This window comes from Nerophis lumbriciformis, linkage group LG18 (assembly GCF_033978685.3).
Source record: "Nerophis lumbriciformis linkage group LG18, RoL_Nlum_v2.1, whole genome shotgun sequence".
NCBI lineage: Eukaryota > Metazoa > Chordata > Actinopteri > Syngnathiformes > Syngnathidae > Nerophis > Nerophis lumbriciformis.
Genome location: NC_084565.2, coordinates 8,480,001 through 8,497,497, shown reverse-complemented (window position 1 = coordinate 8,497,497; position 17,497 = coordinate 8,480,001). Strand labels below are relative to the sequence as shown.

Here is a 17,497-nt window from a genome sequence, read left to right as displayed (position 1 = left end):
ACTTCCGGGGGTGAGGGTCCTTACCATAGACATGTTATAAGTAAACGCAGCATGGCTGCTGTGACGCGAGAAATTGGGCCGCCATCTTGAAGTGGTGATGAGCAGCCTAAACTGACAGTTGACAGGTGGAAAACAAAGATGGTGTTCACACTGCAAAAAGTGAAATCTAAGTAAGATGAAATATGTCAAATAAGGGTGATATTTGCTTATTTTCTGTCTGATAAGATCATTCTTCTCACTAAGCAGATTTTATGTTAGAGTGTTTTACTTGTTTTAAGTGTTTTGCTTCTAAATGATCTTAGTAAGATATTACAGCTTGTTGCTGAGATGTGATGACCTATATTGAGTAAAACATGCTTGAAACTAGAATATCAAGTGTTGCAAAGCTGTGTCATCAACACTCACAAGTATAAAACTACTTTTTTAAAGTCATAATTTCTTATTTCAAGCATGAAATTAAAAATCATGACTTTGACACAATTTTGTCTCATAATTAAAACGGATGACAGCCAAATGGACTTTGCTGTTTTATTTTCAATGAAACAATAGAAAATGTGTACTCATATAGTAGTACAGTTGGCACAGTACAGTAAACTGACAGTTAATATTTAAACATTTAACATGTGACATTTCTAACCATTTTGAACAGAAATAGTTCATACACATTCAGATGAATTCTTCAAAATGACAATTAAACATTTTTTGGCCAGGGGCCGGGCTGTATATATGCGCACTAATTGACTGAAAGAGCACGCACTTGGCGCGATGATGTCATGTTGTCGATGGAAAAATGCATTTTTAGACAATATGATTTGCCTGAGCGGCTAGGAGACCCCGAGAGTAACAAGCGCTTGCCTTGTTGCCTTTCCATTAAGAACAATAAATTAGTTTTTAGTATAAGTTTGCTGCTTTCAAGAAATGTAATGCCGAGCGCATATCATTATGTCAAGATAATGGCACTAGCATTTACTTCATTTAAGAATATTTTTCAACATATTGGGCAAAAAGGTCTCTTTTTTTTCTACCAAGAAAAGTGCACTTGTTATTAGTGAGAATATACTTATTTTAAAGTATTTTTGGGTTCATTGAAGTTAGCTAATTTGACTTGTTTTGAAAAGTTTTGACAAGCCAAATGTTCTTGTTCTATTGGCAGATACTTTTGCTTAGTTCAAGTTAAATACCCCTCATTTTTTTTTCTTTTTTTTTCTTGTTTTTAAACACTGACTTTTTGCAGTGTTCTGCTCAAATGAGCGGACTGTTGAAAATAGGAATCGGGGGATTACTTTTCACAAGTATTATTATATAATATTAGCACAGAGTTGAGAAGGAGCAAAGATCTTCAATCGTAGCCGCTGGCAAACAAGAGTATGACCATAATAGAATTGCTTGTCAGTGAAATTAATTACATTTAAAAATGTCATACTTGAATAACATAAAGTTGAAATAAATGATGAAGATAAAGATTGTAAAAGCCAACACAGAATTAAGACAGAATTTGGTTTTATTCTGAATCCAGTGAAACAGATTGGTGGTTTTAGCTGATATAAAGACTTTCAGGTGTTTATATATGTTTATGTTTAAGTATTTGGCAGACGCTTTTATCCAAAGCGACATACATAAAAAACAATCAGTGTAAACATGATCATTTAAGGGGAGAATGTAATAGAAAATATCAATACAAAGTGTCAAGACAGAATAAACTCTCTGCTGCTGCAGCAACAGAGATACAGTTTATAAGATATATAGATATCTAATGTATTCATACATTGTTTATGTAGCATGTATATATAACCTCATCATATTGTTTCTTCAATTTAAAAATAGCTGACCGTTTTTTCCCTCTTCTCTGGGATTATATTCCCAGTTTTGATCTGGGACGTCTGGTCACTTATAGCATGAAGCATTTTCTACCGGGCCGGAGAGAAACATTAAATAATTTATAAAGGACTGCATTTTCTCCGACTTAACTTAGGCCTGTCCCACTAGACCAGGGGTGTCAAACTTGTTTTCATTGAGGGCCACATCGCAGTCATGGCTGCCAATAGATGGCCGCTTGTAACAGTAAATTATTAATGAATTTGCCTCCAAATTTAAATATTTTACTTTTTTTTTACGTAAAGAGTAAAAAAATCTGTGGATTTGACCACTGTTTTTTACAGAGAAAAACTGGTAGCTTAGTTGCCAGACTTTTACTGTAAAATATATGGTGTTATTGTATTATTTTTTTTTTTTACAACTTATTACTGTAAATAGAAATACAGTACCGCTGTTTGATTTTATTTTGGCAACTCAGTTGCCAGATTTTTACCAAGATAAAATGTGGTACCATAAAAACCTCAACCGTGGATTTAAAAACAACAACAAAATGACAGCTCAGTCGACATAATTTTACTGTAGAAAAACAAATATTGGTCTTTTTTTTTTTTCAATTTACAGTAATATGCTGTAAAAAAAACTCCCTACATTTTACAGTGAAATCCATTGGTCATTTTTATAGTGTACAATTTGATGGATAACTTGCTTCGAAACCATAAGTTAAGCAGATATTTAAGTATTTATTTGGATTTTGACCATACAAGTTAGATACTATAATATTTGTTGCAATATTGGACACTATCTTTTTTCTCCTGTCAAACTAAGAAAAAAACCTAATACCTTCAGTAAGAAAATAAGAAAGTAGAGAAAGAAAATATATGGTATTATATTGACACATATTATTTCTAAGCTTTTGCAGCCATTTAAAAGGACGTGGAGGGGCAGATCTAGCCCGCGGGCCTTGGGTTTGACACCTGTGCACTAGACACACCAATGATGTACAATAAAACTCCTCATAGGAATTTGCCATTTGTTGTAACTTTGTGACATGATGCAATGCACATTAATGAACATATCAAATATACATTTTGATTGATTGATTGAAACTTTTATAAGTAGATTGCACAGCTCAGTATATATTCCGTACAATTGACCACTAAATGGTAACAGCCGAATAAGTTTTTCAACTTGTTTAAGTCGGGGTCCACGTAAATCAATTCATGGTAATGAGACAAATGTGACAGATTGTAGCCAAAGGCTGATTTCCATCAGCATTTCATTGCAAAGAAATAAGTCTAGGGCTCCCACTAATTCAGCATTATAATGAGTTGTAGTTTTCACAAGTGGGAAGCCGGTCGCTGAAAATAATGCCTACATTAAACCGGTCTGTGGTGCAAAAAAGGTTGGGGACCACTGACTTATAGCATATAAGAATATTCTATTACTGTTAAGCAAACTATGAATAATAAAACATGTCTGGAAAGGGTCTCAGAGTGCAAGTTCCTGGGCGTGAACATCTCAAGCAACATGACCTGGAAAAGCAACACCACTGCACTCCAGAAAAAAGGTCAGCAAAGACTGTATTTTCTGAGAAGGCTGAGGAAAATAGATCTGGCTGATAACCTGCTCCTGTCCTTCTATCGCTGCTCCAATGAGTCAATACTGACCTACGGCATTTCCGTGTGGTTTTCTAGCTGCACGGTGGCAGAGAGAAAGAGATTACAGGGGGTCATAAATGCGGCCCAGAAGATCACTGCATGTCCTCTACATCTCTCGAGGACCTGCATAAGAGACACTGCAACAGGAGAGCAAACAGCATCCTCAAGGACTCATCCCACCCAGGTCACCACTGGCTTGAACTCTTGCCCTCAGAGAGACGCTATAAGACCATCAAAGCAAGCACAAATAGACTGAAAAACAGTTTTTATCCAAGAGCTGTTATTGCCCTAAACTCTGCACTTACCTGAACACTCACCACTTTATTACTTGCTTACCTCTGATAAAGATCTACTGTGCAATATGTTTTTTTAACATTTTATTATGTTTTTAAATTTTAAATTGTTTTATTATTGTTGTTGTCTTAACACTATATCATGTAGGTTTGTTTTAAAAGCACTGAGCTGGAGTGCTGTCCAATTTCGTTGTTTCCATACAATGACAATAAAGGTATTCTGATTCTGAAGTCACAAGCCATTGATGTTAAAGTCTAAGTCTCGTTGCAAGTCTCCTTACATTTTGTCAAGTTGAGTCTAAAGTCATCAAATTCATGACTCGAGTCTGACTCCAGTCCAAGTCATGTGACTTGAGTCCACACCTCTGCTTATAGCATACAGGTATAATAATATTCTATTACAGTTGAGCAAACTATGAATAATAAAACACGCCAAAACGTGTGTCCTTTATCATAGCTACACGTATGACAAAGAACGCGCGTGAAAAGCAGTGGTATTCAGTGAGGTAAGATGAATTAAATGCGCTGACAGTTCATTGCTCCTGCCAAATGAAATGCACTGAGTGGAGCGGATCACCACTCCAAGATGGCGGCCCCGCGTCTCGTCCGCGCCAGTAGGCAGTATAGAAAATGTTCCTGGGTCCTTACAGCGCGGCTGCGCCAAAGCAAATGTGTTGTTTTCTTATCCGAACACACAAATATTTCTCCTCAATCCACGTTATTTTGCATCGCACCATGTCCGGCAGGGAGGGTGAGACGTTGTTTTGAATATCTACAAATGTGTGTCATTATATTCAGTCAATAAACATTCACATTAATTACAATGCACTTTAAATGTCTAGTTAGCATTTAGCACCACGTTCCTGGGCGCTATATTGTTTAAAAGCTGTCTATATAACAATAAACGGAACACATAACTATATTCCACTTTGTTTTTAAAAATAGACATGTCACCATGACAGTATTTTGGCCGCCGAGTCATCATTCGAATGTCAAATGAAACAAAGTAGCCCCGGCAGGTCACGAGATTTTTGTTCCGGCATATATTCATCTTGCTATTTCCGGTTCAGGATTCTACTTCCTGGGTCCTTACAGCGCGGCTCCGCCAAAGCAAATGTGCGGTTTTCTTATCCGAACATTCAAGTATTTCTCCTCAATTCACCTTATTTAGCATCGCACCATGTCCGGCAGGGAGGGTGAGACCTTGTTCTGAATCTCTACAAATGTGTGTCATTATAATGGGTGTAAACGCTAGAGTCAAAAAACTCCACGTAAATGCGTATTAGTAAGCTAACATGCTAAAGTATTATATGTTGCATGTGTGTTATTTTAATCATCGATTAATCACCGGCTTATATAAAAAAGGGCATCATATCCTAAATTGTAGTCTGTGCCGAAAATCACCAAAACATGTAATGTCATCATCAGGAGGCAAAAAGAAACCGCTGAAGGCTCCTAAGAAACAGGGCAAGGACATGGATGAGGTAAGAGTCCACCTTCCAAGACCTTTATGAACACACGTGCAGCCAGGTGTCATGCAGGTGAATAAACTACACCTTTAATGAACATATGTGCAGCCAGGTGTCATGCAGGTGAATAAACTACACCATTAATGAACATATGTGCAGCCAGGTGTCATGCAGGTGAATAAACTACACCTTTAATGAACATATGTGCAGCCAGGTGTCATGCAGGTGAATAAACTACACCTTTAATGAACACACGTGCAGCCAGGTGTCATGCAGGTGAATAAACTACACCTTTAATGAACACATGTGCAGCCAGGTGTCATGCAGGTGAATAAACTACACCTTTAATGAACATATGTGCAGCCAGGTGTCATGCAGGTGAATAAACTACACCTTTAATGAACATATGTGCAGCCAGGTGTCATGCAGGTGAATAAACTACACCTTTAATGAACATATGTGCAGCCAGGTGTCATGCAGGTGAATAAACTACACCATTAATGAACATATGTGCAGCCAGGTGTCATGCAGGTGAATAAAGTACACCTTTAATGAACATATGTGCAGCCAGGTGTCATGCAGGTGAATAAACTACACCTTTAATGAACATATGTGCAGCCAGGTGTCATGCAGGTGAATAAACTACACCTTTAATGAACATATGTGCAGCCAGGTGTCATGCAGGTGAATAAACTACACCTTTATGAACATATGTGCAGCCAGGTGTCATGCAGGTGAATAAACTACACCTTTAATGAACATATGTGCAGCCAGGTGTCATGCAGGTGAATAAACTACACCTTTAATGAACATATGTGCAGCCAGGTGTCATGCAGGTGAATAAACTACACCTTTATGAACATATGTGCAGCCAGGTGTCATGCAGGTGAATAAACTACACCTTTAATGAACATATGTGCAGCCAGGTGTCATGCAGGTGAATAAACTACACCTTTAATGAACATATGTGCAGCCAGGTGTCATGCAGGTGAATAAACTACACCTTTAATGAACACACGTGCAGCCAGGTGTCATGCAGGTGAATAAACTACACCTTTAATGAACACATGTGCAGCCAGGTGTCATGCAGGTGAATAAACTACACCTTTAATGAACACATGTGCAGCCAGGTGTCATGCAGGTGAATAAACTACACCTTTAATGAACATATGTGCAGCCAGGTGTCATGCAGGTGAATAAACTACACCTTTAATGAACATATGTGCAGCCAGGTGTCATGCAGGTGAATAAACTACACCTTTAATGAACATATGTGCAGCCAGCTGTCATGCAGGTGAATCAACTACACCTTTAATGAACATATGTGCAGCCAGGTGTCATGCAGGTGAATAAACTACACTTTTAATGAACATATGTGCAGCCAGGTGTCATGCAGGTGAATAAACTACACCTTTAATGAACATATGTGCAGCCAGGTGTCATGCAGGTGAATAAACTACACCTTTATGAACATATGTGCAGCCAGGTGTCATGCAGGTGAATAAACTACACCTTTAATGAACATATGTGCAGCCAGGTGTCATGCAGGTGAATAAACTACACCTTTAATGAACATATGTGCAGCCAGGTGTCATGCAGATGAATGAACTACACCTTTAATGAAAAGCCAGGTGTCATGCAGGTGAATAAACTACACCTTTAATGAACATATGTGCAGCCAGGTGTCATGCAGGTGAATAAACTACACCTTTAATGAACATATGTGCAGCCAGGTGTGATGCAGATGAATGAACTACACCTTTAATCAACATATGTGCAGCCAGGTGTGATGCAGATGAATGAACTACACCTTTATGAACATATGTGCAGCCAGGTGTCATGCAGGTGAATAAACTACACCTTTAATGAACATATGTGCAGCCAGGTGTCATGCAGGTGAATAAACTACACCTTTAATGAACATATGTGCAGCCAGCTGTCATGCAGATTAATCAGATTAATTAACTAGCTGTACTAACAAATAATTGCAAAAAAACTCCCATTTTATGCTGCGTCTACCAACTATCAACCATCCAATTTCACCAAGAAGTAATTTGAAACTCAGCATCTGTTTGCATGACATACATTTTAAATGCTACATTAATCTGTTTTTTTCACAGAAATATTATATACAAAACACAAAACCAGCGAAGTTGGCACATTGTATAATTTTAAATTTTCAATGGGAGACAGGTCTGGACTACAGGCAGGCCAGTCTAGTACCCACACTCTTTTACTATGAAGCCATGCTGTTGTAACACGTGGCTTGGCATTGTCTTGCTGAAATAAGCAGGGGCGTCCATGATAACGTTGCTTGGATGGCAACATATGTTGCTGTATGTACCTTTCAGCATTAATGGTGCCTTCACAGATGTGTAAGTTACCCATGTCTTGGGCACTAATACACCCCCATACCATCACACATGCTGCCTTTTACACTTTCACCCTAGAACAGTCCGGATGGTTCTTTTCCTCTTTGGTCCAAAGTTTCCAAAAACAATTTAAAATGTGGACTTATCAGACCACAGAACACTTTTCCACTTTGCATCAGTCCATTTTAGATGAGCTCGGGCCCAGCGAAGCGTTTCTGGGTGTTGTTGATAAATGGCTTTCCATAGTAGAGTTTTAACTTGCACTTACAGATGTAGCGACCCAACTGTAGTTACTGACAGTGGGTTTCTGTGGGCCCATGTGGTGATATCCTTTACACACTGATGTCGATTTTTGATGCAGTACTGCCTGAGGGATTGAAGGTGTGTAATATCATGGCTTACGTGCAGTGATTTCTCCAGATTCTCTGAACCTTTTGATGATATTACGGAGCGTAGATGGTGAAATCCCTAAATTCCTTGTTGAGAAATGTTGTTCTTAAACAATTTGCTCAGGCATTTGTTGACAAAGTGGTGACCCTCGCCCCGTCCTTGTTTGTGAATGACTGAGCATTTCATGGAAGCTGCTTTTATACCCAATCATGGCACCCACCTGTTCCCAATTAGCCTGTTCACCTGTGGGATGTTCCAAATAAGAGCATTCCTCAACTTTCTCACTCTTTTTTGCCACTTGTGCCAGCTTTTTTGAAACATGTTGCAGGCATCTAATTCCAAATGAGCTAATATTTGCAAAAAAGAAGAAAGTTTCTCAGTGTGAACATGAAATATCTTGTCTTTGCAGTCTATTCAATTGAATATAAGTTGAAAATGATTTGTTGTATTCTCTTTTTATTTACCATTTACACAACGTGACAACTTCACTGCTTTTGTGTTTTAAAACATGTAACAATGTGTGCAGGACGACGTGGCCTTCAAGCAGAAGCAGAAGGAGGAGCAGAAAGCCATGGAATTATTGAAGGCCAAAGCATCTGGAAAAGGACCGCTAGGTATGAACAGGGCTTCTTAACCTTTCTGACCTCAAGGCCCAACTTTTCCACTCAAATATCAACACTGAATTACTCATTGTAATCGTATTCAATAATTATATCTGTGTTAATCACAAATATTATTTATTTAACACAAACCTTAGGCTTCGGTCAGACTGATTACAAATATAAGTACCAACCAAATATACTGTGTAAAAAGGAGTCATAAATAACTGACAAAACATTTATTTACATTGAATTATGTAATTTAATAATTATTTTTTCTTACCTAAAGAGTCAATAAAATTAAAGGGTAAAGGAAAATACAGCTTCACCACTTAAATCATCATTTTTGCACTTAACTTAAAGTACCAGTCAAGTGGAAAAACTAGTTGACTTAATTATGTTTCATTGTATTTACAATCAGCAAAGTAAGTGAAAATATTGTCTCAACATCACAAAATGCCACAAATTCAGTCTGCCATTTTGAATATTCTACTCCCACTACCTTCCTTCATTTCAGTAGATTTTACGTCACTGTAGTAACACTTCTGCACTCTGACCATATTATCAGATCAGTCATACTGGAAATACGCAAACATTGTAAAGAGATGTGCTGTTTGTCATTCACCATCCTTATGTAAGACAAGAACACATATGCTTGGCTTTTTAATGCATTCCAAATTGTAAATAAATAGCTAGCAATTGAGTCAACATATGGAGGGTCCTCTGTTGTGCTCATGGAACCCTCTAAAAACATCCAGAAAGTGCCAACAATACTCCATTTACATGTCGTGACCTGAAAATTGAACCAAATATGAGTGCCAACATTGATAGCAGTGAGCTAATGCTAGCTTACGCTGCTATTTTATACACACAGAGCCAACAGCTGCTTCTAAATTCTAGATCATAATTCATGCATCTCTCACCTGCTAGTAGACAAATGTGGCCATGGACCACTTTCACATCCCCCGAGATGGCAAAAGACAAAAAAGACGCTAGTTGCAGCAACTTTTTTTATCCCTTCTTGAAGATTGTGATTGATTGTTCATCTAAACAGAATTTTGTGAGCGTCTTGTTGGTCGGCATCCCAGCAAGACTGCAAATATTACAGTCAGTGTTTGTTTTATTATGGTTAGTTTGTATTAGGGGTGTAACGGTGCGTGTATTTGTATCCAACCGTTTCGGTACGGGTGTTCCGGTTCGGTTCGGAGGTGTACTGAACGAGTTTCCACACGGACATATTAAGTAGCGTAACGCACGTTGTGTAAACAATGCACACCGAGGCACAACACACGGCATGCTAGCAGCTAACGGGCTAGGATAGACTGACCATACGTCCTCTTTTCACCGGACATGTCCTCTTTTGCAGAGCTGTCAGGGCGGAGTTTCTTAAATGCCTCAAATGTCCGGCATTTTGAGTTAGGGTTGCGTGTATTTTCAATGTACGTTCAGGGTTAAGAAGGGGTTAAAAACAAAACAAATTGTGCGCGCAGCAGCATTCGAGAGATATATCAGATTGAATGTTTTATTATCTATAGCAGGGGTGTCAAAAGTGTGCCATTTGCGGCCCACAGCTAATGATTTAAAGGCCCACGGCACATTCTAAAAATACTATTCAAATAAACAAAAAGTGAAATAAAAAAGTTTAAAGGTTAAATGTCATTTAGAAAAAGTTGCAATGTTGACTAATAAAACAAAGCTGTTTGTTTTTTTCTTTCAAACTGTCATTGCTCAAAACATAATATTGAATCAAAATCAATGTTACCGTATTTTCCGCACTATAAGGCGCACCTAAAAACCACAAATTTTCTCAAAAGCTGACAGTGCGCCTTATAACCCGGTGCGCTTTATTACGATTCATTTTCATAAAGTTTCGATCTCGCAACTTCGGTAAACAGCCGCCATCTTTTTTCCCGGTAGAACAGGAAGCGCTTCTTCTTCTACGCAAGCAACCGCCAAGGAAAGCACCCGCCCCCATAGAACAGGAAGCGCTTCTTCTTCTACTGTAAGCAACCACCCGCCCCCGGAAGAAGAAGAAAAAACGCGCGGATATCACCGTACGTTTCATTTCCTGTTTACATCTGTAAAGACCACAAAATGGCTCCTACTAAGCGACAAGGATCCGGTTCATAAAAAGACGCAATCTCTCCATCCGCACACGGATTACTACCGTATTTCACAGCAACTGATATTCCTGTGAACCGCACTGTGGAACGGGAGCACGTACGGTGAATATTCGCACCACAGGGAATGAGAAGTCATCCTTCACTGTGGTTCTAGCTTGCCATGCTAACTTCCACCCATGGTGATATTCAAAAGGAAGACCTTGCCAAAAGAGACCTTTCCAGCCGGCGTCATCATAAAAGCTAACTCGAAGGGATGGATGGATGAAGAAAAGATGAGCGAGTGGTTAAGGGAAGTTTACGCGAAGAGGCCGGGTGGCTTTTTTCACACAGCTCCGAAGGCGAACACACCTTCACTAAGACGGGCAGACAGCGCCGGACGACATACGCCAACATTTGCCAGTGGATCGTAAATGCCTGGGCAGATATTTCGGTCACAACTGTGGTCCGAGCTTTCCGGAAGGCAGGATTCACAGAACTACTGGACAACAACAGCGACACTGACTCCGATGACTTCGACGAGACGGAACCGGCCATTTTGGATCCCACGCTTGCGCAACTTTTCAATTCGGACACCGAAGACGAAGAATTCGAAGGATTTACGAATGAAGAATAACTTCAGAAGGTGAGCGCTATGTTTATTTTGTGTGTTGTGACATTAACGTTCGAGCAACATTATGTTGCTATTGCTCTACACCATTTTGAATTTTACTATGTTTGTGATTGCACATTTGCGTACATTTTGGGACAGAGTTGTTAGAACGCTGGTTTTCAATATATTATTAAAGTTTGACTGAACTATCTGACTGTTTTTTTGACATTCCCTTTAGCGCAGCGTAGGCGCGGCTTATAATCCGGGGCGGCTTATTGGTGGACAAAGTTATGAAATATGTAATTCATTGAAGGTGCGGCTAATAATCCGGTGCGCCTTATAGTGCGGAAAATACGGTATTATGAATGATTGACCTATCCAAGGTTCCCATTACTTCACATCAAATATTGCACTAACATAAATATTTTTGGTGCAAGATTTTGCAAATTTGGTAAATAAATAACCCAAAAATGTATATTTTGTTGTTTTCTTACTGTACCGAAAATGAACCAAACCCTAACCTCTAAACCGAGGTACGAACCGAACCCAAATGTTTGAGTACCGTTACACCTCTAGTTTGTATGTTTAGCACCTAATAATGCTGCTAATGCTATAGTGTCACAATAAAGCTACATTTGTTTAGCACTCGGCTTCTAAAACTTATTACTCATCCTCTTTGTGTTCAGGCTCAAAAATAGAAGGTTCTGGGTCATCATTTGTCCCAAAGTAATCGTTGGCTCTCACAAAGTCTGCTTGATTAACATTGTTGTTGATGGGGAAGGGATCCGTGGTTCCTCCTCCACGTCGCAGATCACGTGACTAGCTTGCTCATAAGCTCTCTAAATGCCTCGGTAATCTCCGTGAGATTGATACTATTTTGATCATATCTATTTATTCACAAACTTTGAACTCTTTTGGTGTCATACATCAGATATATACTGTATGATAATAGCTTCACTATACAGGCAACTTGTTTTTCCACTCTACCGTTACTTTAGGAAAATGGTATTACAACTGCAGCCCAGACAACCTACTGCTGAGAAACAGATATTTTTATATTACAGAGTATAGCCAACTTGTTTTCAAAGTTGGTAGCAAACATGGCGCCCTGTAGTTAAATGGTTTGTTCTTTCAACCAATCATTTAGGAGAGCCTATGGCCAAAAGCTGCTCAAGTGACTACAGGACGCCATGTTTGCTACCAACTTTGGCTCTGAACAATGGTGAAAGAGTCCTTATTATAGTGCTCAACACGTTTCAGCACATGGGACCACTATACTTTACATTTCTTATGAACAGTATCTGTGTTCTCCTGCAGGTGGCAGCGGCATCAAGAAATCCGGCAAGAAGTGACCCTGCTTTTGTTCCCCATGACTGCCGTGTATCTTTGCTCCTTGAGCCACCTCTTTGTTTTGCCACAGTTCCCAGTTAGCTTTTTCCACAAGTCAAAGGTCATTTGGGAAAACCTGAGTTTTGTGTACAGCTTGTAATTGGAGGTCTCACACCGATACATTTGTTGTCGTACCAACAGTTCTCATATAACGGTCATTCGGTGTGACCGTGGGAATAATCAACAAGAGTTTAGATTTTTTTTTATGGCATTTTATTGTAAATGCAAAGACACCAATAAAATGTTTTGAAATCACCCCCCAAAAAGTTGTGAATTTAAGGTTTTCATTTTGAGATAGAAGACGATTGAAATGAATAGAGTACATGACTAGACGATAGTGGGATGTTGACCACAGATCTTTGACACCACCTGAACAATCTTTGAAAATTGGCAGCTGGACGTCACTTAGATTTCAATTTAGAGACGACCGCACACAAAACAGCCACTTGCATTTAAGGGCGGTGTGAAAGGAGTTAAAGCCAACATGGTTGATGGTGTGGCGTACAGTACCGTATTTTTCAGAAAAAAACATATAAGTGGCATTTTTGGGGGAAATGTATTTGATAAAAGCCAACAGCAAAAATAGACATTTGAAAGGCAATTTAAAATAAATGAAGAATAGTGAACAACAGGCTGAATAAGTGTACGTTATATGAGGCATAAATAACCAACTGGTATGTTAACGTAACATATTATGGTAAGAGTCATTCAAATAACTATAACATATAGAACATGATATACGTTTACCAAACAATCTGTCACTAAATCCCATGAAATCTTATACGTCTAGTCTCTTACGTGAATGAGATCAATAATATAATGTGTTAATAATTTCACACATAAGTCGCTCCTGAGTATAAGTCGCACCCCCGGCCAAACTATGAAAAAAACTGCCACTTATAGTCCAAAAAATATGGTAATATGATAAAAGGTAAAGTATGAATGACTTCAATAAAATAATATTAGGTAAAAAGGTGGGTCTTAAGCCTGCTCTTAAAAACATGAACATTATCCGCAGCACTTAAGTCCTCCGGCGAGTTGTACCACAGACCGGGGCCATAATGGTGGAGAGACTGTGTCCTGACTTTTGGAATAATTAGGAGATGAGTGCCGGAGGGTAAAAGCAAATCTGAAAGATAAAACATTTATAAACCTTAAAATTGATCCTGAAACACACAGGGAGCCAATGCAGAGATTTAAAAACTGGTGGAATGTGAGCCCGCCTTCTGGTCTTCGTCAGGACACCTGCTGCTGAATTTTGGAGTATTTTTATTTTTTAATCAATCCAACAAAATGATACCATAATAATGCGATTCCAATACCAAAGCCAACCCAGCAACACTCAGAACTGCAATAAACAGAGCAATTGAGAGGAGACACAAAACAATCTAAAAGTAGTGAAACAAAAATGAATATTATCAACAACAGTATCAATATTAGTAACAATTGATTAAAAATCCCTCATTGACATTATCATTACAGACATTTATATAAAAATGAACAATAGTGTCACAGTGGCTTGACAACATTGTGTCCAATATTTTCCACAAATATATAATAAGTTATATTTTTGGTTCATTTAATAGTTAAAACAAATTTAAATAGTGGATCCCATATTCCAATATATGACTCATTATTATCTAAACTAAATGCAATTTTTTTCTACTGATATCATCTCCCTAGCTTGTGTGTAGCAGTCAGTATGTGTTGGACTATCCACTTGTTTAATATTACCGTACACTTTTGGTTATTATCAGAGGTGGGTAGTAACGCGCTACATTTACTCCGTTACATCTACTTGAGTAACTTTTGGGATAAATTGTACTTCTAAGAGTAGTTTTAATGCAACATACTTTTACTTTTACTTGAGTATATTTATAGAGAAGAAACGCTACTTTTACTCCGCTACTTTTATCTACATTCAGCTCGCTACTCGCTACTAATTTTTATCGATCTGTTAATGCACGCTTTGTTTGTTTTGGTCTGTCAGACAGACCTTCATAGTGCCTGCGTTTCAACAAATACAGTCACTGGTGACGTTCACTCCGTTCCACCAATCAGATGCAGTCACTGGTGACGTTGGACCAATCAAACAGAGCCAGGGGTCACATGACCTGACTTATCCATCCATCCATCTTCTTCCGCTTATCCGAGGTCGGGTCACGGGGGCAGCAGCCTAAGCAGGGAAGCCCAGACTTCCCTCTCCCCAGCCACTTCGTCCAGCTCCTCCCGGGGGATCCCGAGGCGTTCCCAGGCCAGCCGGGAGACATAGTCTTCCCAACGTGTCCTGGGTCTTCCTCGTGGCCTCCTACCGGTCGGACAAGCCCTAAACACCTCCTTAGGGAGGCGCTCGGGTGGCATCCTGACCAGATGCCCGAACCACCTCATCTGGCTCCTCTCGATGTGGAGGAGCAGCGGCTTTACTTTGAGCTCCCCCCGGATGACAGAGCTTCTCACCCTATCTCTAAGGGAGAGCCCCGCCACCCGGCGGAGGAAACTCATTTCGGCCGCTTGTACCCGTGATCTTGTCCTTTCGGTCATAACCCAAAGCTCATGACCATAGGTGAGGATGGGAACGTAGATCGACCGGTAAATTGAGAGCTTTGCCTTCCGGCTCAGCTCCTTCTTCACCACAACGGATCGATACAGCGTCCGCATTACTGAAGACGCCTGTCGATCTCACGATCCACTCTTCCCTCACTCGTGAACAAGACTCCGAGGTACTTGAACTCCTCCACTTGGGGCAAGATCTCCTCCCCAACCCGGAGATGGCACTCCACCCTTTTCCGGGCGAGAACCATGGACTCGGACTTGGAGGTGCTGATTCTCATCCCAGTCGCTTCACACTCAGCTGTGAACCGATCCAGTGAGAGCTGAAGATCCTGGCCAGATGAAGCCATCAGGACCAAATCAACTGCAAAAAGCAGAGACCTCATCCTGCAGCCACCAAACCGGATCCCCTCAACGCCTTGACTGCACCTAGAAATTCTGTCCATAAAAGTTATGAACAGAATCGGTGACAAAGGGCAGCCTTGGCGGAGTCCAACCCTCACCGGAAACGTGTCCGACTTACTGCCGGCAATGCGAACCAAGCTCTGACACTGATCATACAGGGAGCGGACCGCCACAATCAGACAGTCCGAAACCCCATACTCTCTGAGCACTCCCCACAGGACTTCCCGAGGGACACGGTCGAATGCCTTCTCCAAGTCCACAAAGCACATGTAGACTGGTTGGGCAAACTCCCATGCACCCTCAAGGACCCTGCCGAGAGTATAGAGCTGGTCCACAGTTCCACGACCAGGACGAAAACCACACTGTTCCTCCTGAATCCGAGGTTCGACTATCCGGCGTAGCCTCCTCTCCAGTACACCTGAATAGACCTTACCGGGAAGGCTGAGAAGTGTGATCCCACGATAGTTAGAACACACCCTCCGGTTCCCCTTTTTAAAGAGAGGAACCACCACCCCGGTCTGCCAATCCAGAGGCACTGCCCCCGATGTCCACGCGATGCTGCAGAGTCTTGTCAACCAAGACAGCCCTACAGCATCCAGAGCCTTAAGGAACTCCGGGCGGATCTCATCCACCCCCGGGGCCTTGCCACCGAGGAGCTTTTTAACTACCTCAGCAACCTCAGCCCCAGAAATAGGAGAGCCCACCACAGATTCCCCAGGCACTGCTTCCTCATAGGAAGACGTGTTGGTGGGATTAAGGAGGTCTTCGAAGTATTCTCTCCACCGATCCACAACTTCCGCAGTCGAGGTCAGCAGAACACCATCCGCACCATACACGGTGTTGGTAGTGCACTGCTTCCCCTTCCTGAGGCGGCGGATGGTGGTCCAGAATCGCTTCGAAGCCGTCCGGAAGTTGTTTTCCATGGCTTCCCCGAACTCCTCCCATGTCCGAGTTTTTGCCTCCGCGACCGCTGAAGCCGCACACCGCTTGGCCTGTCAGTACCTGTCCGCTGCCTTAGGAGTCCCATGAGCCAAAAGAACCCGATAGGACTCCTTCTTCAGCTTGACGGCATCCCTCACCGCCGGTGTCCACCAACGGGTTCTAGGATTACCGCCACGACAGGCACCAACTACCTTGCGGCCACAGCTCCAATCAGCCGCCTCGACAATAGAGGTGCGGAACATGGTCCACTCGGACTCAATGTCCAGCACCTCCCTCGTGACATGTTCAAAGTTCTTCCGGAGGTGGGAATTGAAACTCTCTCTGACAGGAGACTCTGCCAGACGTTCCCAGCAAACCCTCACAATGCGTTTGGGCCTGCCAGGTCTGTCCGGCATCCTCCCCCACCATCGCAGCCAACTCACCACCAGGTGGTGATCGGTAGAAAGCTCCGCCCCTCTCTTCACCCGAGTGTCCAAAACATGAGGCCGCAAATCCGATGACACAACTACAAAGTCGATCATAGAACTGCGGCCTAGGGTGTCCTGGTGCCAAGTGCACATATGGACACCCTTATGTTTGAACATGGTGTTCGTTATGGACAATCCATGACGGGCACAAAAGTCCAATAACAAAACACCACTTGGGTTCAGATCCGGGCGGCCATTCTTCCCAATCACGCCTCTCCAGGTTTCACTGTCGTTGCCAATATGAGCGTTGAAGTCCCCCAGTAGAACGAGGGAATCACCCGGGGGAGCACTCTCAAGTACTCCCTCGAGTGAATCCAAAAAGGGTGGGTACTCTGAGCTGCTGTTTGGCGCGTAAGCGCAAACAACAGTCAGGACCCGTCCCCCCACCCGAAGGCGGAGGGAAGCTACCCTCTCGTCCACCGGGTTGAACTCCAAC

At 41.3% G+C, this 17,497-nt stretch overlaps 2 protein-coding genes across 3 annotated transcripts in view; one reads left to right on the top strand and one right to left on the bottom strand.

Annotated features, from left to right (window-relative positions):
• Positions 1-4,798: 4,798 nt before the first annotated feature.
• Positions 4,799-12,963, top strand: tma7 (translation machinery associated 7 homolog). Its single transcript, XM_061977598.1, has 4 exons — positions 4,799-4,962; positions 5,195-5,250; positions 8,524-8,611; positions 12,626-12,963. Exons 1-4 carry the CDS (start codon positions 4,947-4,949, stop codon positions 12,658-12,660), a joined length of 195 nt encoding a protein of 64 aa, XP_061833582.1. The 5' UTR covers positions 4,799-4,946; the 3' UTR covers positions 12,661-12,963.
• A 47-nt stretch (positions 12,964-13,010) lies between these two features.
• Positions 13,011-17,497, bottom strand: part of LOC133617559 (deoxyribonuclease-1-like) — a 241,866-nt gene continuing 237,379 nt past the window's right edge. For both annotated transcript variants that reach the window (XR_009817031.2, XR_009817030.2), the window contains exon 12: positions 13,011-13,826. The gene's annotated coding sequence lies outside the window, so the exon portion shown is untranslated. The remainder of the gene's footprint in view (positions 13,827-17,497) is intronic.

Bases quoted from the DNA above. Each gene is read 5' to 3' on its own strand.
- tma7 (XM_061977598.1), top strand. The intron at 5,251-8,523 runs GTAAGAGTCCAC...CAATGTGTGCAG, and splicing joins AGGGCAAGGACATGGATGAG to GACGACGTGGCCTTCAAGCA. The intron at 8,612-12,625 runs GTATGAACAGGG...GTTCTCCTGCAG, and splicing joins ATCTGGAAAAGGACCGCTAG to GTGGCAGCGGCATCAAGAAA.